Raw genomic sequence first — 20,832 nt, forward strand, 5'->3', positions numbered from 1 at the left:
AGGGCCTAGTGTTGATACCTGTCCGCAAGGTTGCCAGGCGTCCGTCCTGCACCACAAACCCCTCATCCCCAGCCCCACCCCAGAGCCCGCACCCCTCCCTCACTCTGAACCCTTTGGCCCCAGCCCGGAGCCCCTTCGTGCAACCCAAACCCCTCATCCCCAGCCCCACCCCAGAGTCTGCACCCCCAGCTGGAGTCCTCACCACCCCTGCACCCAACCCCCTGCCCCAGCCCAGAGCCCTCTCCCACACCCTGAACCCGTCATTTCTGGCTCCACCTGGAGCCCACACCCCCAGCCCGGAGCCTATACCCCCCCGCACCCCAATCCCCTGCCCCATCCTGGAGCCCTCTCCTGTACCCCAAACCCCTCATCCCTGGCCCCACCCCAGAGTCTGCACTGCCAGCCGGAGCCCTCATCCCCCTCCCACACCCCAACCCCCTGCCCCAGCCCGGTGAAAGTGAGTGAGGGTGGGGGAGAGTGAGCGAGGGAGGGAGGGGGGATGGAGGGAGCGAAGTCGGGGCCTCGGAGAGGGGGAAGGGCAGAGCCTCAGGGCAGGGGCGGGGCAGGGGTGTTGGGTTTCGTGAGATTAGAAAGTTGGCACCCGACCTGTCCAGGTTTTCCCAGGATTGTCCCTTTGCCCATGTCACTCTCCTGGGAAATCTGTGAGTCTGCCCAGGCCGTGACGAGTCCCAGGTGTGTCAGTGGCTGCAGTGGGGGAGCTGCGGGGTGACCGTGCCTACGCAAAGGGAGCTCTGGGTCCAGAGTGCCTGGGAGCTGCAGAGACGGGGCAGCTTGGAGCAGTGAGTGAGATCGGGAGCTCAGGGCCAGCAGGGCCCAGTCACCAGTGTGCAGGTACCGGCTGCGGGGGTCACTGCCGGGGGCAGCGGGGTAGATCTGGCGCCATGTCCTGCTCGGTGAGGTTGGTACTTGGGGCAGTCCAGGAGCAGGAGCCTGTGGTGGCTGGTGCCCTCTCCCGGGATTCGGATGGGGAGACGGTGCCCGGGTGAGGGGACAGGTGATGTCCATGAAGCAGGCAGATTTCCTGTTTTGTTGGACCTCAGAGGTGGCAACCCTAACAGGACCCCCAGCGGTGTTTGTGTAACTGCCCTGGATGCCCCCCTCCCTCCCAGCTCTGTGCGGTAGGATACCCCGGAGTGCATGGACCCCTGGGCCGGGGGGGGCTGCAATGTGTGTGCATGGCCCCTGGGCTCTCTGATCCCTGCTGGATCGGCCCCGACTCCCCCAGCAGGCACCAGGGCCACACAGGGTCAGGCTGCAGGCGGGGAGCAAACACACCCACAGCTCAGCCCCGGCTGTGAGGCAGAAAAGCTGCCACGTGGGCACAATTGGTTGTAACTGGGTCAGGGGAGTGTCACAAGCTCGTTATAAAAACCCGTCTGCCCTGGCAGTGGGGACAGGGCCTTTCTCCCCCCAGATCCAGGGGGACACTGAACAGCTCCTGTCTGGGCATGTTCGGGGAGAAGGAAATTGTGGGGGAAAGGGCAGGAGGAGTGGGGGAGGGGTGGGAAGGTGGCAGTGGGGGAGGGGACAGGCTGATGCTGGGAGAGGACAGGGGAGGGGCAGATGACAAGAGTAGAGGTTGGAGGGGCAGAGGGGAGGGGTAGGCAGAAGGGCACTGGGGGGAAAGAGGAGCGGGCACCAGGAGGACAGAGCGGGGTGAAGGGAGGGGCAGGTTCCCAGGGGCTGCAGGGGGTGAGGGGACAGGGAAGCAAGGGAAGGGGCGGGCACCAGGGGGAGACAGATGTGAGGGAATGGGGGGCTCCATTGGGGCAGGGGGAATCAAGGGGAGGGACTGATGCCAGGGGGTGGGGGGATGAGGAGTGGGGCAGATTCCAGGACCTTGGTGGGGAGGGAATGGGCAGGCACCAGGGGGATGGAGCGATGCAGGAGCCTGGGGGCAGAGGGTCTGGCTAGGGCAGGGACAGTCAGCAGTGGGTGGAGGAGGGTAAGAGGAGGGGCAGGTGCCAGGGGGCTACGGGGGGAGGGTGAGCAGAGGAGCATGTGCCAGGGGAGAAAATGGGATGATGGGAGGGGCAGGTACTGGGTGGGGCTAAGGGGGAAGGGGAGGGATACTGGGATACCGGGAGGAACCACGAGCAAGAGCACCCGAGAGGGCAGGGTTCCTGCCTCATACTGAGAAAGAGGGACAATCAGCGAGTTATCTCAAGTGCCTATACACAAATGCAAGAAGCCTGGGAAACAAGCAGGGAGAACTGGAAGTCCTGGCACAGTCAAGGAATTATGATGTGATTGGAAAAACAGACTTGGTGGGATAACTCACATGCCTGGAGTACTGTCATGGATGGATCTAAGCTGTTCAGGAAGGACAGGCAGGGCAGAAAAGGCAGGGGACTTGCACTGTATGTTAGGGAGCAGTATGACTGCTCAGAGCTCAAGTATGAAACTGCAGAAAAACCTGAGAGTCTCTGGATGAAGTTTAGAAGCGTGAGCAACAAGGGCGATGTCGTGGTGGGAGTCTGCTATAGACCACCGGACCAGGGGGATGAGGTGGACGAGGCTTTCTTCCGGCAACTCACGGAAGTTACTAGATCGCAGGCCCTGGTTCTCATGGGAGACTTCAATCACCCTGATATCTGCTGGGAGAGCAATACAGCGGTGCACAGACAATCCAGGAAGTTTTTGAAAAGTGTAGGGGACAATTTCCTGGTGCAAGTGCTGGAGGAACCAACTAGGGGCAGAGCTCTTCTTGACCTGCTGCTCACAAACCGGGAAGAATTAGTAGGGGAAGCAAAAGTGGATGGGAACCTGGGACGCAGTGACCATGAGATGGTCGAGTTCAGGATCCTGACACAGGGAAGAAAGGAGAGCAGCAGAAAACGGACCCTGGACTTCAGAAAAGCAGACTTTGACTCCCTCAGGGAACTGATGGGCAGGATCCCCTGGGAGAATAACATGAGGGGGAAAGGAGTCCAGGAGAGCTGGCTGTATTTTAAAGAATCCTTATTGAGGTTACAGGGACAAACCATCCCGATGTGTAGAAAGAATAGTAAATATGGCAGGCGACCAGCTTGGCTTAACAGTGAAATCCTTGCTGATCTTAAACACAAAAAAGAAGCTTACAAGAAGTGGAAGATTGGACAAATAACCAGGGAAGAGTATAAAAATATTGCTTGGGCATGCAGGAGTGAAATCAGGAAGGCCAAATCACGCCTGGAGTTGCAGCTAGCAAGAGATGTTAAGAGTAACAAGAAGGGTTTCTTCAGGTATGTTAGCAACAAGAAGAAAGTCAAGGAAAGTGTGGGCCCCTTACTGAATGAGGGAGGCAACCTAGTGACCGAGGATGTTGAAAAGCTAATGTACTCAATGCTTTTTTGCCTCTGTCTTCACGAACAAGGTCAGCTCCCAGACGGCAGCACTGGGCAGCACAGCATGGGGAGGAGGTGACCAGCCCTCTGTGGAGAAAGAAGTGGTTTGGGACTATTTAGAAAAGCTGGACGAGCACAAGTCCATGGGGCCGGATGCGCTGCATCCGAGAGTGCAAAAGGAGTTGGCAGATGTGATTGCAGAGCCACTGGCCATTATCTTTGAAAACTCATGGTGATCGGGGGAAGTCCTGGACAACTGGAAAAAGGCTAATGTAGTGCCCATCTTTAAAAAAGGGAAGAAGGAGGATCCTGGGAACTACAGGCCAGTCAGCCTCACCTCAGTCCCTGGAAAAATCATGGAGCAGGTCCTCAAGGAATCAATTCTGAAGCACTTAGAGGAGAGGAAAGTGATCAGGAACAGTCAGCATGGATTCACCAAGGGCAAGTCATGCCTGACTAATCTAATTGCCTTCTATGACGAGATAACTGGCTCTGTGGATAAAGGGAAAGCAGTAGACATGTTGTTCCTTGACTTTAGCAAAGCTTTTGACACGGTCTCCCACAGTATTCTTGCCAGCAAGTTAAAGAAGTATGAGCTGGATGAATGGACTACAAGGTGGATAGAAAGTTGGCTAGATTGTCAGGCTCAACGGGTAGCGATCAAAGGCTCCATGTCTAGTTGGCAGCCGGTATCAAGTGGAGTGCCCCAAGGGTCGGTCCTCGGGCTGGTTTTGTTCAGTATCTTCATAAATGATCTGGAGGATGGTGTGGACTGCACCCTCAGCAAGTTTGCAGATGACACTAAACTGGGAGGAGAGGTAGATACACTGTAGGGTAGGGATAGGATACAGAGGGCCCTAGACAAATTAGAGGATTGGGCCAAAAGAAATCTGATGAGGTTCAACAAGGACAAGTGCGGAGTCCTGCACTTAGGACGGAAGAATCCCATGCACCGCTACAGATTAGGGACCGAATGGCTCAGCAGCAGTTCTTCAGAAAAGGACCAAGGGGTTACAGTGGACGAGAAGCTGGATATGAGTCAACAGTGTGCCCTTGTTGCCAAGAAGGCCAATGGCATTTTGGGATGTATAAGTAGAGGCATTGCCAGCAGATTGAGGGATGTGATCGTTCCCCTCTATTCGACATTGGTGAGGCCTCATCTGGAGTACTGTGTCCAGTTTAGGGTCCCACACTACAAGAAGGATGTGGAAAAATTGGAAAGAGTCCAGCGGAGGGCAACAAAAATGATTAGGAGACTGGAACACATGACTTATGAAGAGAGGCTGAGGGAACTGGGATTGTTTAGTCTGCTGAAGAGAAGAATGAGGGGGGATTTGATAGCTGCTTTCAACTACCTGAAAGGGGGTTCCAAGGAGGATGGCTCTAGACTGTTCTCAGTGGTAGCTGATGACAGAACAAGGAGTAATGGTCTCAAGTTGCAGTGGGGGAGGTTTAGGTTGGATATTAGGAAAAACTTTTCCACTAGGAGGGTGGTGAAACACTGGAATGCGTTACCTAGGAAGGTGGTGGAATCTCCTTCTTCAGAAGTTTTTAAGGTCAGGCTTGAGAAAGCCCTGGCTGGGATGATTTAGTTGGGGATTGGTCCTGCTTTGAGCGGGGGGTTGGACTGGATGACCTCCTGAGGTCCCTTCCAACCCTGATATTCTGTGATTCTATGAGGGGCATGTATCAGGGCCGTAAAGTGTGAGTGAGGGGCAGGACTGGTGCCAAGGGACAGAGAAAGTTGAGGGGAGGGGTGGGCACCAGGGGTCCAAAGGGTGGGATACAGAAGGGGCAGGCAGAACTGGGGGATGGGGGGAAGGGAAGAGGCTTGCACCAGGGACACAAGGCGTGAACAGAGGGGCAGGCGCTAGGGAGGGAGAGGGGGAGTAGAAGGAGGGGCTGGCACCAGGGGAAAAGGAGGGGGTGGGAGAAGGTGCAGGCGGCAAGGGGACAAAGAGGGGTGAGGGGTAGGACAGGTTTCAGAGGGACATGCAGGGGCAAGCGGTGGGGCAGACCCCAGGGGGCAACAGTGGAGCGAGGGAAAGGCCAGTCATAAAGGGGGAGAGGGGCATGAGGGGTGGGTGACAGGAAGACAGAGGTGGGAGGAGGGAAGGGGTAGTCACCAGGACGGATGGGGGGATGAGCAGAGGGGTAGATACAAGGAATGGAGAGAGGAGAGGGGCGGGCACTGGGGGGCAGAAAGTGGGGTGTGGAGAAGGGCGCGCCCTATGGGCAGAGAGGTGTGGAGATGTGGGCATGAGGGGGGAAGAGAGACGGGGAGGGGAGGGGTGGGGTGGGACCCAAAGGTTAGGAGATGGGGAGGGGCAGATACCAGGCAGCCCAAAGGCGGGCAAGGGAAGGGGTTCGCACGAGGCAGGCAGAGGGGGCAAAGGAAGGGGCAGGCACCATGGAGGCAGATGGGGGCAAAGGTAGAGATGGGCCTTAGGGGGGCAGAGGAGGAGTGAACAGAGGGGCTGGCACCAGGGGACTAGAGGGGGGTGAGGGGTGTAGGTTTTAGGGAGGCAGAGAGTGAGGGAAGGGAAGGGGGAAGAACTAAGGGGAAGGTGGCAGGGGAAGGGGTGCAAGGGAAGGGGCAGGCAACAGGGGGTGGGGGCGAGGGAAGTGGCTTGTACTGAGGGGAGAAGTGGGGGCCAGGGCGGGAGAAGGAAGGGGCAGGAACTGGGGGCAGAGTGGGGGAGAGACAAATGCTGGGGGTTGGGGGACAGTGGTGGGGCATGGGATGGGGAAGGCACCAGGGGCTAATGGGCGGGGCGGTGAGGGAAGGTGTGGTCGTCAGTGGGTAGGAGGGCAAGGGAAGGGGTGGGTGCAGGGAGGCTGGAGGGGTACGAGGGGAGGGGTGAAAGCCGGGGGGCACAGGAGGGTGAGCAGATGGGCAGGCGCCAGGGGGACAGTGGTGAGGCATGGAATGGGGCAGGCACCAGGGACAACAAGGGGCAAGAGGCGGTATTGGGGGCAGAGAGGGGCAAGGGAAGAGGTGGGCACCAGAGGGGCAGGGGAAGGGGCAGGTGCCGGGGGACAGAAGGGGGTAAAGGAAGGGGGCAGACAAAAAGGAGGGAAGGGGGTGGGGAGGAGTGGGTGCCAGGAGATGGGGGGTGAAAGGAGGGGTGCTCATGAGAAAGGCAGGGGGTGGGGCAACTCATGGGTGATGGGGGAAGAAGGGCGTGAGGAGAGTGGAGTCAGGGGGCAGAGGGAGTGATGGGGGTGGGCATCAGGGAGGAAGGGGGCAAGAGGAGGGGCAGGTACCAGGGGGGCAGGGTGAATGAGGGAAGTGGTCGGCACGAGTAGGGTGCAGGGGGGTCAGGGAAAGGGTAGGTGCCAGGGGGATTGAGGGGGTTGAGCAGAAGGGCAGACACAGGGAGGGCAGAGGAGAGAGGGATAGGCACCAGGAGGTAGAGAGGGGGGCGATGGGAGGGGTGTGCACGAGGGGCCAGAGAGGGGCGAGGAGAGAGGCAGGGCAGGTGGGTAGAAGGAGGTGTTAGGAGAGGGGATCGAGGAGGGGCAGGAGCCAGAAGGTGAGAGTGGGGCTAGAGGAGCGGTGGGCACAGGGGGACGAGGGAAGGGAAGGGTGCCAGGGGTCAGAGAGGGTGGGGACAGGGATGGGTAACAGTCGAGGCTGAGGGGGGTGGGAAGGGCAGGAGCCAAGACAGCAGAGGAGGGTGATGAGTGGGGGGGCATGAAAGGGCAGGGGGGGCGAGGGGAGGGGAAGGAGACATGGCAGGAGAGGGGGAAAGGGGAGAGGTTCATTCCAGGAGGTAGCAGGGGGGTGAAGTGATCGGTGGGCTCCAGGGTGCAAAGTATGTTTTGGGGAGAGGGGCAGGTGACAGGACGGCAGGGGGAGAAGGGAGGGGTGAGTTCCAAGGGGGCAGAGGTGGGTGGAGGGCAGGGGCACATGCCAGGGAGGCAAAGTGGGGGCAGAGGGGCAGGGGCCCAGGGGAGCAGAAAGGGGGTGAGAAGAAGGGGAGGGGTGAGGATAGAGGCAGGGGCCAGGTGGGCACAGGGGTTAGGGAGGAGCGGGAGCCAGGGGGCACAGGAGCATGAGGAGATTGGCTGGTGCCAGGGGGCAGAGGTGGGTGGAGGGCAGGGGCAGATGCCAGGGAGACAAATGTGGGGAGAGGGGCAGGGTCCCAGGGGGAGAAGCAGGAGTTTGGGGTGAGGGTGAGGGGACAGGATAGAGGCGGGGGTCAGGTGGGCACAGGAATTGAGGGAAGGGTAAGGGAGGGGCAGGTGCCAGGGGGACAGAGGGAGGTGAAAGGGGGCAAGAGGGAAGGTGAAGGGGGCAGGCCCCAGGGAATCTCTGTTGCTCTGGGGCCGTGTGTGGCTGGTTTGTTGCTAAGAGCAGGTTGGTGCCATCCCTACACACACTGGGGGTGCAGCCCTGACCCACGGGGTGCAGCTCGGACTCTCCATGTTAGGGCATGGGCAGGGTGTCTGGGCTTGCTGGAAGGGGGCAGGGTAGTGGGAGATAGGAGTTGAGGGGTGCTGGGGGGAACAGGGGCCATTGCTAATGAGGCTGGGGCAGTGGGGAGGGGGGGCATTTCCCCACTTGTTGCCCACTCCATCTGGGAGAAGCTGCAACAGGGGCCAGGCCCAGTTCATACCAGTGCAGCGCATCTGCACTCGGGGTTTGCAGTGGGGCACCGACATGGCTGAGACACTGCTGTGCAAGGGGCCAGAACCCCTCCCCTCACGGGGGTTACTGATCAGTATTTACAGGGTCACTGGACCAGAGGAGCTGGAGTCTGGGCTGCCAGGTGCAGCCCGAATCACTGGGCTGCAGAGTCAGTCTCACTCCCATGCTCTGGCCCAGTGCCCAGGGCAGTGTTTAGACACAGGGGGACATCATCAGCAGGAGAGATTATGGGAGCCCCACATCAGACACCCAGAGCCCACCGGTTCCAGACCTTCCTGGATTCCCACATTCCAATTCCTGCCCCACATCCCACGGGGGGATGGAACCGGGGGCTCCCCACTGAGGGCCCAGCCACGGGGCTAAAGGCTGGAAGGGAAGCGGTGCCACCTTTCTCTGTTCATTGAAACTCGTCAGCAAACTCGCCATGGATTTGCGAATAGTTTCAGTCGACCCAAAATATAATTTTTCAGCAAATAAACTATTTACCCCCAAAATTACACCCAGTTCTATTTCAAACGTGTCCCAGAAACTTAGGAGCCCAAATCCCAGTGCCTTGCAGTGAGTGACTGTCAACATCCCCAGAAACGCACAGGTACGGCCAGGCCAGGCTCAGGACATCAGCTATGAAACACTCCAGAGATGCTGTTAAATTTGCCCTTGGTAGAAAAATTTCCCCTTGCGCTCCCATAGCTCTTTTTCTGAAGGCTGCGGGGAAAAAGATATGGACAGTAGTAATTAGTGACACTAACAAGGAGCTAGTCTGAATGAAAGAGACCTTGGAAGAGACTAGCTGCAGAGCTATGTGAATTCAGGGGACATCTTTACCTGGTAGTCGTGGACTATTTTTCCAGATATATAGAAAGAGTGTACTTGAAAGACATAACAGACCAGAGTGTTATAGAGCAATTGAAGGGCACTTTTGGGCATTTCAGGGTTCCAGAAGAACTTGTGACAGAGCATGGACCATAATTCACTGACGTAGAATTTAATTTATCCAAACAAAATATGATCTTCCTCATATTATGAGAAGCCCATATTACTCACATGCGAATGGAGAGGCTGCGAGAGCTGCACAGACAGTGAAGAATATCCTTCAGCAGGAAGATCCATTCTTTGCTCTACTGAGTTATAGATCAACCCCAATCGCAGCTACTGGATATAGTGCAGCACAACTCCTGATGGGAAGACGACTCAGAACTACCCTCCCAGCTTTGGAAAAGAATCTATCTCCAAAGTTGCCAGACACGTAGAGAATAGGCAAATCAAATAAAAAGGGGAAAAAAATTTATGAACACTTTTACAACAGACATCACTTAGAAAACTACCAGGCCTAGAACCCGGTGACCATGTTTGTGTCAAACTGGAAGGAGAAAAAGAATGGAATATTCCAGGTGTTGTAAAGAAAAAGAATTCAACACCCAGGTTGTATGTGATCAAGACCAAGAGAGGAGAGTTCAACAGAAACTGTCAACATCTAAAATTTGTTCCTCAGAAAGATCAATCAACTGAGCAAACTCTGCGGATGATGGATGCAGAACAAGAAGATGACTCAAGGATTCCAGACTGACCAGAGTCAGTCGTTGGAACTAATGGACAGCAAGATGACGAAGCTGTTACCTGTTCGGGTTGTGTAATTAAAAGACCAGCACCATTCAGAGACACCTAACAGACTGATCTGCACTGAATTTCAAAGACTGTGAGATAATGTAAATATTATAAATGGTCGGAATGTAGAACTTAACGGGGGAGATGTAATGGAACGCTAAACTGTATTATGCTGTTCAACCACTAGATAGCGCTGGGTGTAAAATACCATATTTAAGCTAACCTCAGACATACTTGGCGGAAAATTCAAGGATTTTGTGATGAACACATCTGGTGTGTATCTGGCTGAGAGGGAAGCTCCGTAGCCAGCCCATATCTGCGACAGGACCATCACACCAATGACGAAAGCCCAGTGTTATTGACTACCTCTGTTATGGCCAAAGAGTTGTTCTGAACTATGACATGCTGAAGATTATGGGGGATTTTACCCCTGACATGAGCTACATAGAAAGTTGGAGAATCAAACTCCTGGTCTCTTCACACTTCGGTGACGAGAAGAAAATTATCGCCAAGGGCCTTGCAGATTTCCTTGTGGCAGCAGGGCAGGAAGTACCCCCCACCCCAACCCAGCTGCGGAACATAACCAAGTATCAGCCCTGGTCAAGCCTCCCTTTGAATACAGGTTGGCTCTGGGGGTTGGGGGAAATGTATGAAGAGGGCTGGCCCTTTTATGGGAGTTAGGGACCAGACTACCTGTGACAGGCTCCTGGAAGGGAGAATGAGACAACCCAGACCGACCTGGAAGTAATTAAATCCCTATGTGGCTAGTTGGCAGCTAAATAATTAATGAGCCTGAAAAAGGGTTACCGGGGCTCAGGTGAAGGAATCCTCGGGACAGGAAGCTGCCGAGAAGAGAAGCTGCCAGGAGAGCTCACCAGAGCAAGGAGCCTGGAAGGGGTGCTTCCAGAGCAGTGGTCCCCAAACTGTGGGTCGTGCCCCCCTAGAGGGTGTGGAGGAACATTTGGGGGGCATGGCAGGGCATGGACCAGCCCCCATGGGTGGCAGGAAGGGAACGCCAACTAGCCTTACTCTGCCCCCACCTCCACTCCTGCCCCACTCTGAGCCCCAGCTGCAGCTCCGGCCCCAGCCTCAGCCACCGACTCCTGGCCCTGCTCCAGGCTGCGACCCCAGCTGCAGCTCCAGCCCAACCGTGGTTCCGCCCCCGGCCAAAGCCCCCAGCTCCTGGCCCCAACTGCAGCCCCAGTTTCAGCTCAGGCTGCACGAGCGGCTTCGCTCCCAGCTGAAGCCTGCGACTCCCGGCCCCAACAGCGGGTCCACTTCCAGACACGGCCCCCAGCTCCTAGCCCCAATTGCAGCCCTGTTCCTGGCCCAGCTCCCAACCACAGCTCCCGGGGTGGGGGCACAAACCAGGTAAGGGAGGGCATGACCAAAAACGTTTGGGAACCACTGTCCTAGACAGAGGAGCTCCCCTAAGGGGGAGGCGCTGCCAGAGATGACAACGACAGCAGCAGCTGGAGGAGGACAGAGCCCTGGAGAGCTGCCCCCGGCTGGAGAAAGTGGACACAGAGAATAAAGGCACAGTCTGAAATGACCCCAGCGCCGGGAAGGAGGGCTGGAGTCATCTGATTCCACAATGGAAACTAATCCAAGCCCAGCTCCGGGAAGGAGGACTGAGGACTCCTGACTTGAGGACAGTGAGGAGCTTGAGTGAGAGCTGGAAGCTGGAGCAGTGTGAAGGAAAAGATTTTATTTTGGGGTTTACTTGGACTCAGAGCAGACCTCAGGGGGGGACTTTTCTCTTAGATCTTTTGGACTGTGAGGCGTAATTTAAGAAGTGCTGAAGAGGGTAACCTGAGGCAAGATGCTTGCCAAGACACCCTGAAATGACTGAGGGTGGTACCTGAGGGGGTCACCCCACGATGAGTCTACAGAACTGGAACCCATTTAATAGAACTGCTGCCCCTTCCCCATGCAGACAGAGCCTCGCTCTCTTCAGTCTGTCTGTGTGGGCCCCTCACCACAGCATCTGACCCCAACAGAGCCTGCAGCACAGAGTGGAAATCTGGAGCGAACACGGCACAGGGTTTTGGGCCACCCACCTGGCTTCCAGTGTCCCTGTCCCAGCTCCCAGGCTGCTCCGCTCCCCCACAGCCTCCAGCTCCCCCGACCTCAGGCTGCCTCTGCCCTGCCCTGTTCCCTGGGGGGTGACCCAGGGCCCAGCATGGAGCCATCAGGGTCCTACAATACTGTCTACCACACCCAGAAGACAGGCACAGGATGGGCTCAGGGAGCGGCTGGCCCCACAATGGGAGCCTCGTTCCCCCTCCCCCAGTGTTTGCTGCTGCCCTTGCTGGGCCTTGTCTGCACTCAGACCAGGAGCCCTGTGGGGCTGGCAGCCCCTTGTTCTGTCTCTGCAGTGCCTGGCTCACTTGTGGGCGCTATATCAATAATAACACTCACTGCCCAGCCCCTAAGGGCTGCATGACAGCGCGGGGCCTTCCCCATCGCACACGGGGACTCTGGGGCGCAGGGAGCCCTGGTTACTCTGCCCCACACATTCACCCAGCGACTCCCCCGAGCTGCCAGACCCGGGTCCCTGGGGTCAGAGCGCGGGCAGTCGAGTGGCACTGACCGGCCGGGACTGCTGAGGTGGGTGGAAGGAAAGGGTTAATCCCAGTGCGGTGGCACGTTGCTGCCCGGCCCTGGCTGGTCTCTGCCCTCTGGGTGCAGCACAGGGCGTGTGTCTCTGAGCAGGTCCCTGCCCACTCGCCCGGCCACTTGCCCCAGACACAGAGAACCCAGGTGCCGAGGGAGGAGCAGCCCCAGCAGCGCCGCATTGGCCCTGGCACGGGCAGAGCCTGCGAGCGCAGCACCAGAGGCCGCGGCAGAGGGGGGCTCAGCCATTGAGAGCAGCAGGGTCCCCCGCCACCACCCGCAGGGGAGGGGTCAGCGCTGGGACAACAGGCTGGGCTGGGCCAGGGGCTGGGAGCTCTGGCAGCCAGCGCGGTGCCAGCACCAAGGGCCCTGCTGGAGACCCTGGGCTTGGCCAGCCGGGAGCAGCCAGCGAGTGACTCAGGGCCTGGGGCCCTGCCCAGGACGGGGTTTCCGGGGGGGTGACAGGAGGCTCCCCAGGGCCTGCTGATCCCCTAGAAGGAGGCACGGAGGTGACTGGCTCAGGATCCCGACAGGCTCAGGGGCCAGGGGTGTGGAATGGCCCAGAGCCCAGCCGTGTTCAGGGTCCAGTGGGCGCAGACTGTGCTGGGCTGGGGGCAGCGAGGGGGGAGGGGAGCAGGGATGTGCTGGCTCCAGCCAGTCACAGAGAGGAAGCTGCTTCCCCCACAGCCTGGGGTTCCTGCTCCCCGGAGCCCTGAGATCCTGGCCCTGCAGCCGGCACCCACTGGGCAGCCTCCATCGGCCGGGACAGACACACCCAGCTTGGCCCCTTCGACTGCCGCCTGCTGGGGGTGGGGGGTGGGGGGTGGGAAGAGAGGAGGGCGGGGGTAGGATGAAAGGGCCAGTTCAACTATCACAGACCGAGCTCACTGAACCTTCCCACTCCCCCTCTCTTCGGCCTTAGCTTCTTCTCTGTTCCTCCTCGCGGTCAGGTTTCTGTCTTTGCCCCCAGTCTCCACACTGGGGTTGTGGGGAGGGGTTTGGATGGGGGCAGCCCATGCTCAGACACTGTGACAGGATCACACTCTTGTGTGTGAGTCTCACTCACTGAGCAGCAAACCACTGACCCAACCTCACACTGGGCTGTGCTCAGAGCAGACGAGGGGCCCGTAGGATTCAGCTTGTTACCCAGTAACACACGGCCCAGGTCAGACCACAGCAGCCAGACCGGCCCCTCCTCCAGCTCAGAAAGCTCGGCCAGCCTTGGCTAATGGGGGCTGGGGCAGTGCTGAGCGGTGGCCACACAACGCAGCCCTCACGAGTCCCAGGAGAGAGGCACAAACACATCATCCGTTACCAGTCTGTGCAGCTCCTAGCACAATGGGCCCAGTCCAGGCCTCACAGCACCTGGCTCAGGGACACCCATTAACTCAGCCATGGAGGGGTCAGGATATCACAGTGGTGAGGCCTGGTCAGACACCTGGGCAAGTACCAGCAGGTGGCTGTAGGTAGCAGGCAAACTGCCCAGCACTCAGCGCATCAGCCTCCAGCTATCACACAGCTCCAAGCCTGTCAGCTGGGTGTAAGCATGTCCTGGGGTCCCAGGCTCTGTCCAGATCCCCAGGCACAATACAGCTGAATGTCCCAGTTGACGCCACTCACCTCCGAATCTCTCCAGCGCTTCCCTCATGTCAAGGGAAATTTTATACACGTTCTTCAGGTCAGTAGAAACAGCTTCTGGTTCCTGGAGTTTCACATTCTCACTCCTATGAAGATAACGTCCCATCATCACTCAGCTGCTCTGTACACACGTCATCCCAGAACCACCACCAAGAATATAAGAGCAATGAACACAGGAAACACACCTGCTCAATGTGCTTTTCACATCCTGAAAGGAAAAAGAGAATTAATGTCCTGTATTAACGCAATGTGCATAAAACTGTATGAGTCTCACTCTGGGCATCAAACTTTCATCTTGAAAATAGATCAACCATAGAATCCCAGGGTTGGAAGGGACCTGAGGAAGTCATCTAGTCCAACCCCCTGCTCAAAGCAGGACCAATCCCCAATTTTTGCCCCAGATCCCAAATGGCCCCCTCAATGATTGAACTCACAACCCTGGGTTTAGCAGTCCAATGCTCAAACCACTGAGCTATCCCTCCCCTCCCCGGCTTCACTGTTTTGAACACTTGTTTCATATATATAGGGGAGACAGGAATTTAGCTAAAGGGTTCTCCCTTCTAGGGACAAAACCCATCAGTATCTGTGTTTATCGACTGTGTTGGGTCCAATGTTCTGGGGTCAGAGCAGGGATAGGTTCAGCTCAGTATCATTTTTGTATTACCCATTTTATCTCCCATGGCCTCACTGGATCTCCATGAGGAGAATTCCCCTCTAACATGAACTGTGATATTTTGGAACTCATGGAGCCCTTAGCCTCATGTTCTGTTTGCTAGTAAACCACAGAACACATTAACTCTAATTGTTGGAATCCAGACCCATGGAGCTGAGTTATAATTCTGGATGGGTGGAGAATTTTGATGCCATCTCACCTTCAGCAGCTCTGTGACCGGTTGCTGACATTTCCTCTCTATCTCTGTAATCAGCTGCTGCAGAGAGGAACTTTGCCGGGAGAGTTTGGTGACATTTTCCTGTAGTCTCTGCAGAGTCTTCCTCTCCTCCTGCTCCAGGCTGTGCAGAAGCAGCTGCTCCTCCTCTCTCAGCAGTGTGTGCAGTTTGTTAAATTCACCTGCAATCATCTCTCTCTTATTCTTCACTTTCCCCTTGAGATAGAAAAATAGGAAAGGCACAGAGAAAACGTGAGCCAGACGTTGTATTACATGGACTGGGCCTCTGTCCATGAAACAGGGGATATTAGATCAGTATCAGTTTTTAAGGGTATTTACTTAATATGGCCAGTTCCATAGCGGGGTTGTCTACGGTGCTTTGTAAAGACACAGTATGTTATGGCAGGTGGCATGGGATGGACACAGTGGAGTGGGGAGAAATCGAGGGGACAGTAAAGATTTACAGGGGGCTGCACAGGGCGTCCGTGGGGGGATTTGGGTGCCAAGTGCCGGGAACTCAGACACCCAGGGGACCCGTCACAGTGGGATGTGGGCAATGTTCCTTCTTTGACAACCAGCTCCCAGGGCTGCAACGTTCAGGACCTAGGGCTGGTGCTAATAGTCCTTTGGGTGCCATCCTGGGGCTCACATGGGTGTGGGGCGCCCAGGGCATTGTCAGGGCTGGCTTTGGCCTCACCCAGCCTGGCTGAGTGCCCCATGCCCATGTGCCCAGTGCCCCTGGGATCGCAGCCTTTAGGGAGCCCTCTAGGCTCACACAGCAGCGGGTTGCTGATGCCAGCTGTGTCCCCACCTGCTCTCTGAAAGGAGCCGTGGGAACGATGCTGAGCCAGTGCTGATCCTGGCAGGGGGAGGGGCTGGCTGCTCTGCACTGGCCTCTCTAGCTCCCCTGCAGCTCAGCCCAGAGGTGCTGGGTGACCCTGGGGGGAGCCTGCCCCCCAGTGTGACTCAGGCCACAGTGATGTTGGGAAAAGTCCCTCTTCCTCTCCCTGAGATGCCAACAGGGCCAGGGGCTTCAGCAGCTTCCCCAGCCCCTGCACCCTGCCCCCAGAGCCCTCCTCCCTGAAAACATAGTATGTGCGCCCCCAGCCCTTCCCCCCATCAGTCTGTGCCCTGTGCTGACCCCCCTCCCCTTCCCTGTGCGGGGCTCTAGCCCGTCTCTCTGTCCAGCTCACCTGTGTGGTTGGGGAGGGGCCATGCCCAGTGTCTGTGTCTGAAGAGGCAGCTGCTTGAGCGGTGTAACGTCCACCTCCTACCTCTGCCCCGGCTGACCCGAGCCCCCAGTGCAGCCCCCCAGCACCCCTGGGCCCCTCTGCCAATGGGCTTTGGACACCCACCCATCCCCCAGGCAACCCTCACCCCGCCCCTGGGAGCGCTGCAGCCACAGGGCACTCAGACAACTCGGGTACAGCCCTGACAAGCCCCAGCTGCCTCAGGAGCCCCTGTTGGCACCTGCCCGAGGCTTTGTGCATGTGGCCTGGACCCTGCAAAGGGCCATGGGCCTGCAGCCTCCTTCCCCTCCTGCCCCCGGGAGCTGTTGAGTTACAGCTAATTCGAGTCATGAAAGTATTATGATATCCCCTAACATCTCCCCCCATCAGACATGGCCAGCGCATCCTTCATGGGGGCCTGTCACCTCCCGGGCCCTGCTCCTGCCCATGGGGATACTCCCCACCTGGCTCAGGCCCTTGACGGCCCCTCTCAGTGGGTGACTGGCCACCCCTGCTGGGCTTCATCTCACAGTCACTGGGGCTGCAGTTACTCTGCACCGAGTGACACTGATAAATGGGCTGTGACCTCTGGTGCTGTGGGATGTAACTCGCTCTTGCTGGGCAATAATTAATGGTTTCAGAACCACACCAGTGACTGTCCCAAGGTGCAGCTGTCTCTATGGCGCCGGCTGGGAACTTTGCCGGACACATTCAACATGGCTGTTAATTGTTATGCACCTAAATCCCTATTGTCTGAGGAACTGAGCACCAACTGCTTCCGGTGCGGGGAGTGGGAGCTGCTGCGGTTCTGTCCTCTGGAAACCAGCCCACTTCCACCGGGCTCTAAACATGGCTTCAGATGCAGAACCAGAGGCACCCAGCTCTGAGCTTTTCAGCTCTTGTAAATGGCCATTTTTATCTGACTATTGGGACACCTGCTTCTCCTCTCCTCCCTGTTGCTAGCGTCTTCCTCACGCCCCCCACGCTCTCTGCAGGGATTTCACTGTAATAGGCAGGTGAATCGGAACAGACATTTTGTCCCATGGGTTCATCACCTGGCTGCAGACGAGCACAGTAACAGTAGCAGGTGTCTGGGGTGAAGTGGCCATCGGGTGAAGATGGCAAAAGAGGCTGTGAGGTGGCCGAGCGCTGCCTGGCTCTGCTCACTGAGGGGGTGTCCACACTGACCTGAGCCCCCCCAGACAGGATGCAGCGCCCCTCCCTTTGGAGGCAGGCTGCAGACCTGCCGCCTGTGGAGTCCTGCCTGCGCTCCGCCCGGAGCCCTCGCTCCCGCTCTTCCCCCGAATCCCGCAGCACCCGCCGCTTGCCGCCCGTTAGCTGTGTGGGGGGCCCCGCCACTTGCTTCTCTCCGCCCCTCCTCTGTCACTCGCCCTTAAGGCAGGAGGGGGCAGAAAGGAGCAAGCGGCAGGCGAGGGGGCCTTGGGGGAGGGGGTGGGGGAGAGGAGTGAGCTGCAACGGTGAGCAGGGAGCCTCTGGGGAGGGGGCTGAAAGGGAGTGGGGCCGGGCATGGGGCAGAGCAGGAAGGGAGCGTGGTCAGGGCCTCGGGGAGAGGAGGCCAAATGGGGGTGGAGCAGTGGGCAGGTTCCAGCACTCACGCCCGGCCTCCCCAAATGCCGGAGGCATGCGCTGGCCATGGCCGGCACCAAGCCTGTGCAATGGAGCAAACAACCAGAGCAGGTTCATAGCCTCATCCTGGAGCTTTAGGGGCCCCGGCATTCCTGGGAACGCTGCAGGGGGAAGGGCTCAGGGAGGAATAAACCCAGACACCCACCTGCCACTCTGTAGTTTTCTTTTTCTCTTTAGACGTCAGAGCCAGGGCCTCTTCCAGCTCCTTCCTCAGAGGGCCCAGGGCTCCCTGAAGTTTCACCTGCAGGAGCATCGTGTGCGAGAAATGGCCATTAGTCTGCCTGTCCGATGGGTGGACAGTACTATCCATATTGGCATTTCATACAGGAGCAGTAAAATACCCTGGAAGCGAGCAGCAGACTCAGCTCTGCCGGCCCCAAAGGCCTCATGGGAGCAGAGAGGCCAGTCTCAGAGCAGGGGCTCTGCTTCGTGCAGACACTCAGGACTTCTCAAAGCCTGTGTTTTAGCTAAAGTTTCCCATCCCTGAGCACAGGCCAGAGGAAAATAGCTGGGAAGGTTCTGAACGATCCCTCCTGCCAGTGAGAGTGAAGAGGTTGGGACAGCACCTTGCTCCACTGTACCCCAGACCCAGGCCAGGAACAAGACACCACCATGCTCTCGTCTGTCCAGGCGCCCATGTGGCTTCCCTCAGGCAGCAGCTGAGCACCTGAGCCAATGCAGTCCCGTTAACTGTGCAAGGTGAAGCTGTGATGTGGCTGGAGGTCAGTGAGGAACAGGGAACACCCTCGATCTGGGGGAATGATCCACCCATAATTATAACGGCTCCAGAGCCGTAATAACCCAGGGCTCTCTTCCCCTTTGACAGTGTGTGATTCATTCACAAAGCACAGCAATGTGCTCCTGCCCTGTCAGTCCCGCTCTGTGCAACACCCCTGGCAGTGCCCTAGAGTCTCCTCCTGAGCCCCCTCCAGAGATCTCCCCATTTCACTCTCTCTCTTTTCTCAGAGCCCTGGAGTTCTCTCCTCCTCCCTGCCCAAGGGCCCAGGCTGCAGCTGGTGCTGAGAGCTCCTGGGGTGCTGTTCAGCTGACACCCCTACAGTGCTGCTGCAGGGAAGCAGTGAGGGAGGGAGGGAGGGAGCCAGCAGGGGCTAGTGAGAGACAGGAGGTGGAAAAGCAGCCTTTGCATCCAGCAAAACAGCTTCATAACTGAGCAGGGATCAGAAAGGAGGGCGGGGGTGGGGAAATGTGGCTGGATTCTTTGAAGCTCCACCCACAAATAAGCTCCGCCCATGTGAGTCACCAAAAGGAGACACCATGGTCTGTTCACAGTAGATGGTGCAATGTTCAGAAGAGGATGGAGTTGCTGATTGGCTCCAAGGGGCTCCTGGAGCCTGGCTCCCGTCCTGGGGCTAGAATATAACCCTGGGCTCTGCTGGACTCTCTGGGCCGGGTCCTTCTTTACTGGGAGGAAAGGAAGAGGTGGCATTCCTGAACCATCACCCGCTTGTGGCACTGGAAGGAGGCGTCACTGCAATAAATGGTGCCGAGCTGCAATTCTCCCTCTCCGCTCTCACAGGGGAACGAAATAATTAACAGTGTTGATATTTAAATGATCATCCCTGAGCACCTGAGCTCACCCTTCACTGAGGCAATGGGGCCGTTCACACCTCTCAGAGCTGCTGTGCCCAGCTCTCTGCATCCCCTACATCTGGGTCACAGTTTTGAGGTTTTCTTCACAACCAAAACAGCTGGAGACTCAGTTTAAAGAAAAGTGAAAGCTGAGATCCTGGAGAACAAGGCAGGTGCTTCGCGGGAGAAGTGCCAGCACTTCCCGGCTGTCTCTGAGCCCTGTCAGTGAGCACAGAGGCTTGGGCCTGGTCTTAACGTCACAAGTCGGTCGCCCTGGCTTCTGTGCTGCCGTGCTGTAACTGCGCTGCTGAAGCCCCTGCAGTGTCGACGTGGCCTGCGAGTTCCTGGGGCAGAGAAGCAGCTCAATGAAGAAGGGACTTGGAGCAGAAATTTGGGACAGTTCAGGCCAAGCTGAGTGTGTCAGTGAGTCTGGTCCCTGTGGGGAGGGAATTCAGGCCATTTCCCTCCCTTCCTTCTGCAACCCTGGGCAGGGCCTTAACATCAGCCCATGTCCTCCCCTCTCTCCCGGGGTGAGGGCAGGGAACCTCAGCAGTGTCTCATCCCCGGCCTCCCACTCTCCAGTGCAGACACAGCCCCAGATGGGATGGGAGCAATGACATGTTTCTTTAATGTGGTTCCAGAACCGTGTTGTCCCACCCACGCTGTCAAAACCCAAACGTGTCAGGACACAGGTGGCCCCAACTTTGTCAGACAATTATAATACCCTGGTGTGTACATCCTGGTGTACCTAAGCTGTAAGACCCCCCCTCATCCTACTAATGTTATCTGGGCTAATGGCTGCAGGAGTCAATATGCGTGGAGCAGGGCTGCTGGATGGGGAAGAGCTGAAGGAGAGAAGAACAGGACATAGGGAAAGAAAGAAAGAAAAGCAGGACGCAGGTACCAGCTGTGGCTTTCTGTGCCACTGACATGCAGGGATGTGTCAGGGTCCAGATTGTTTCGTGTGCAAGCAGGGTCTGAATGAGCTCTCCCCTGACAGCTAGCTGGGGAGGGGAAAAGGCTTCAGGTGCAGACTGCATTTACATGAACACACCAACTCTGCCTAGGTATCCAGCAGACAGGGCTGTGTTGCCAAAGTGATCAACTGTGGCTGGTGCTGGATTACAGATCACTTCAGTATTGAATATGGGGGTAATGAAATAGTGTTCTCTTTACTGTATGAGTAAAGGGCAGCGGAGTAGCATTTAGCCCAGGGGTGGCCAACCTGTGGCTCCAGAGCCACATGCAGATCTTTAGAAGTTAATATGCGGTTCCTTGTATAGGCACCGACTCCGGGGCTGGAACTACAGATGCAGACGTGATCGTTCCCCTCTATTCGACATTGGTGAGGCCTCATCTGGAGTACTGTGTCCAGTTTTGGGCCCCGCACTACAAGAAGGATGTGGATAAATTGGAGAGAGTCCAGCGAAGGGCAACAAAAATGATTAGGGGTCTGGAACACATGAGTTATGAGGAGAGGCTGAGGGAACTGGGATTGTTTAGTCTGCAGAAGAGAAGAATGAGGGGGGATTTGATAGCTGCTTTCAACTACCTGAGAGGTGGTTCCAAAGAGGATGGTTCTAGACTATTCTCAGTGGTAGAAGAGGACAGGACAAGGA

General features: G+C 57.2%; 1 protein-coding gene and 1 pseudogene across 1 annotated transcript in view; one reads left to right on the top strand and one right to left on the bottom strand.

Annotated features, from left to right (window-relative positions):
- The window catches only part of LOC141998040 (zinc finger protein RFP-like), a 338,200-nt pseudogene that overhangs the window by 182,829 nt on the left and 134,539 nt on the right, over positions 1 to 20,832 (top strand).
- The window catches only part of LOC141998477 (E3 ubiquitin-protein ligase TRIM39-like), a 31,069-nt gene that overhangs the window by 5,548 nt on the left and 4,689 nt on the right, over positions 1 to 20,832 (bottom strand). Inside the window, exons 2-5 of the mRNA XM_074971330.1 lie at positions 17,769 to 17,864; positions 14,733 to 14,963; positions 14,046 to 14,068; positions 13,843 to 13,946 (exon numbers count right to left, since the gene is read on the bottom strand). Of these exons, the coding sequence (XP_074827431.1) occupies positions 13,843 to 13,946; positions 14,046 to 14,068; positions 14,733 to 14,963; positions 17,769 to 17,864 (454 nt within the window). The remainder of the gene's footprint in view (positions 1 to 13,842; positions 13,947 to 14,045; positions 14,069 to 14,732; positions 14,964 to 17,768; positions 17,865 to 20,832) is intronic.

The sequence above is a fragment of the Natator depressus genome, chromosome 14, assembly GCF_965152275.1.
Source record: "Natator depressus isolate rNatDep1 chromosome 14, rNatDep2.hap1, whole genome shotgun sequence".
NCBI classification, from domain to species: domain Eukaryota; kingdom Metazoa; phylum Chordata; order Testudines; family Cheloniidae; genus Natator; species Natator depressus.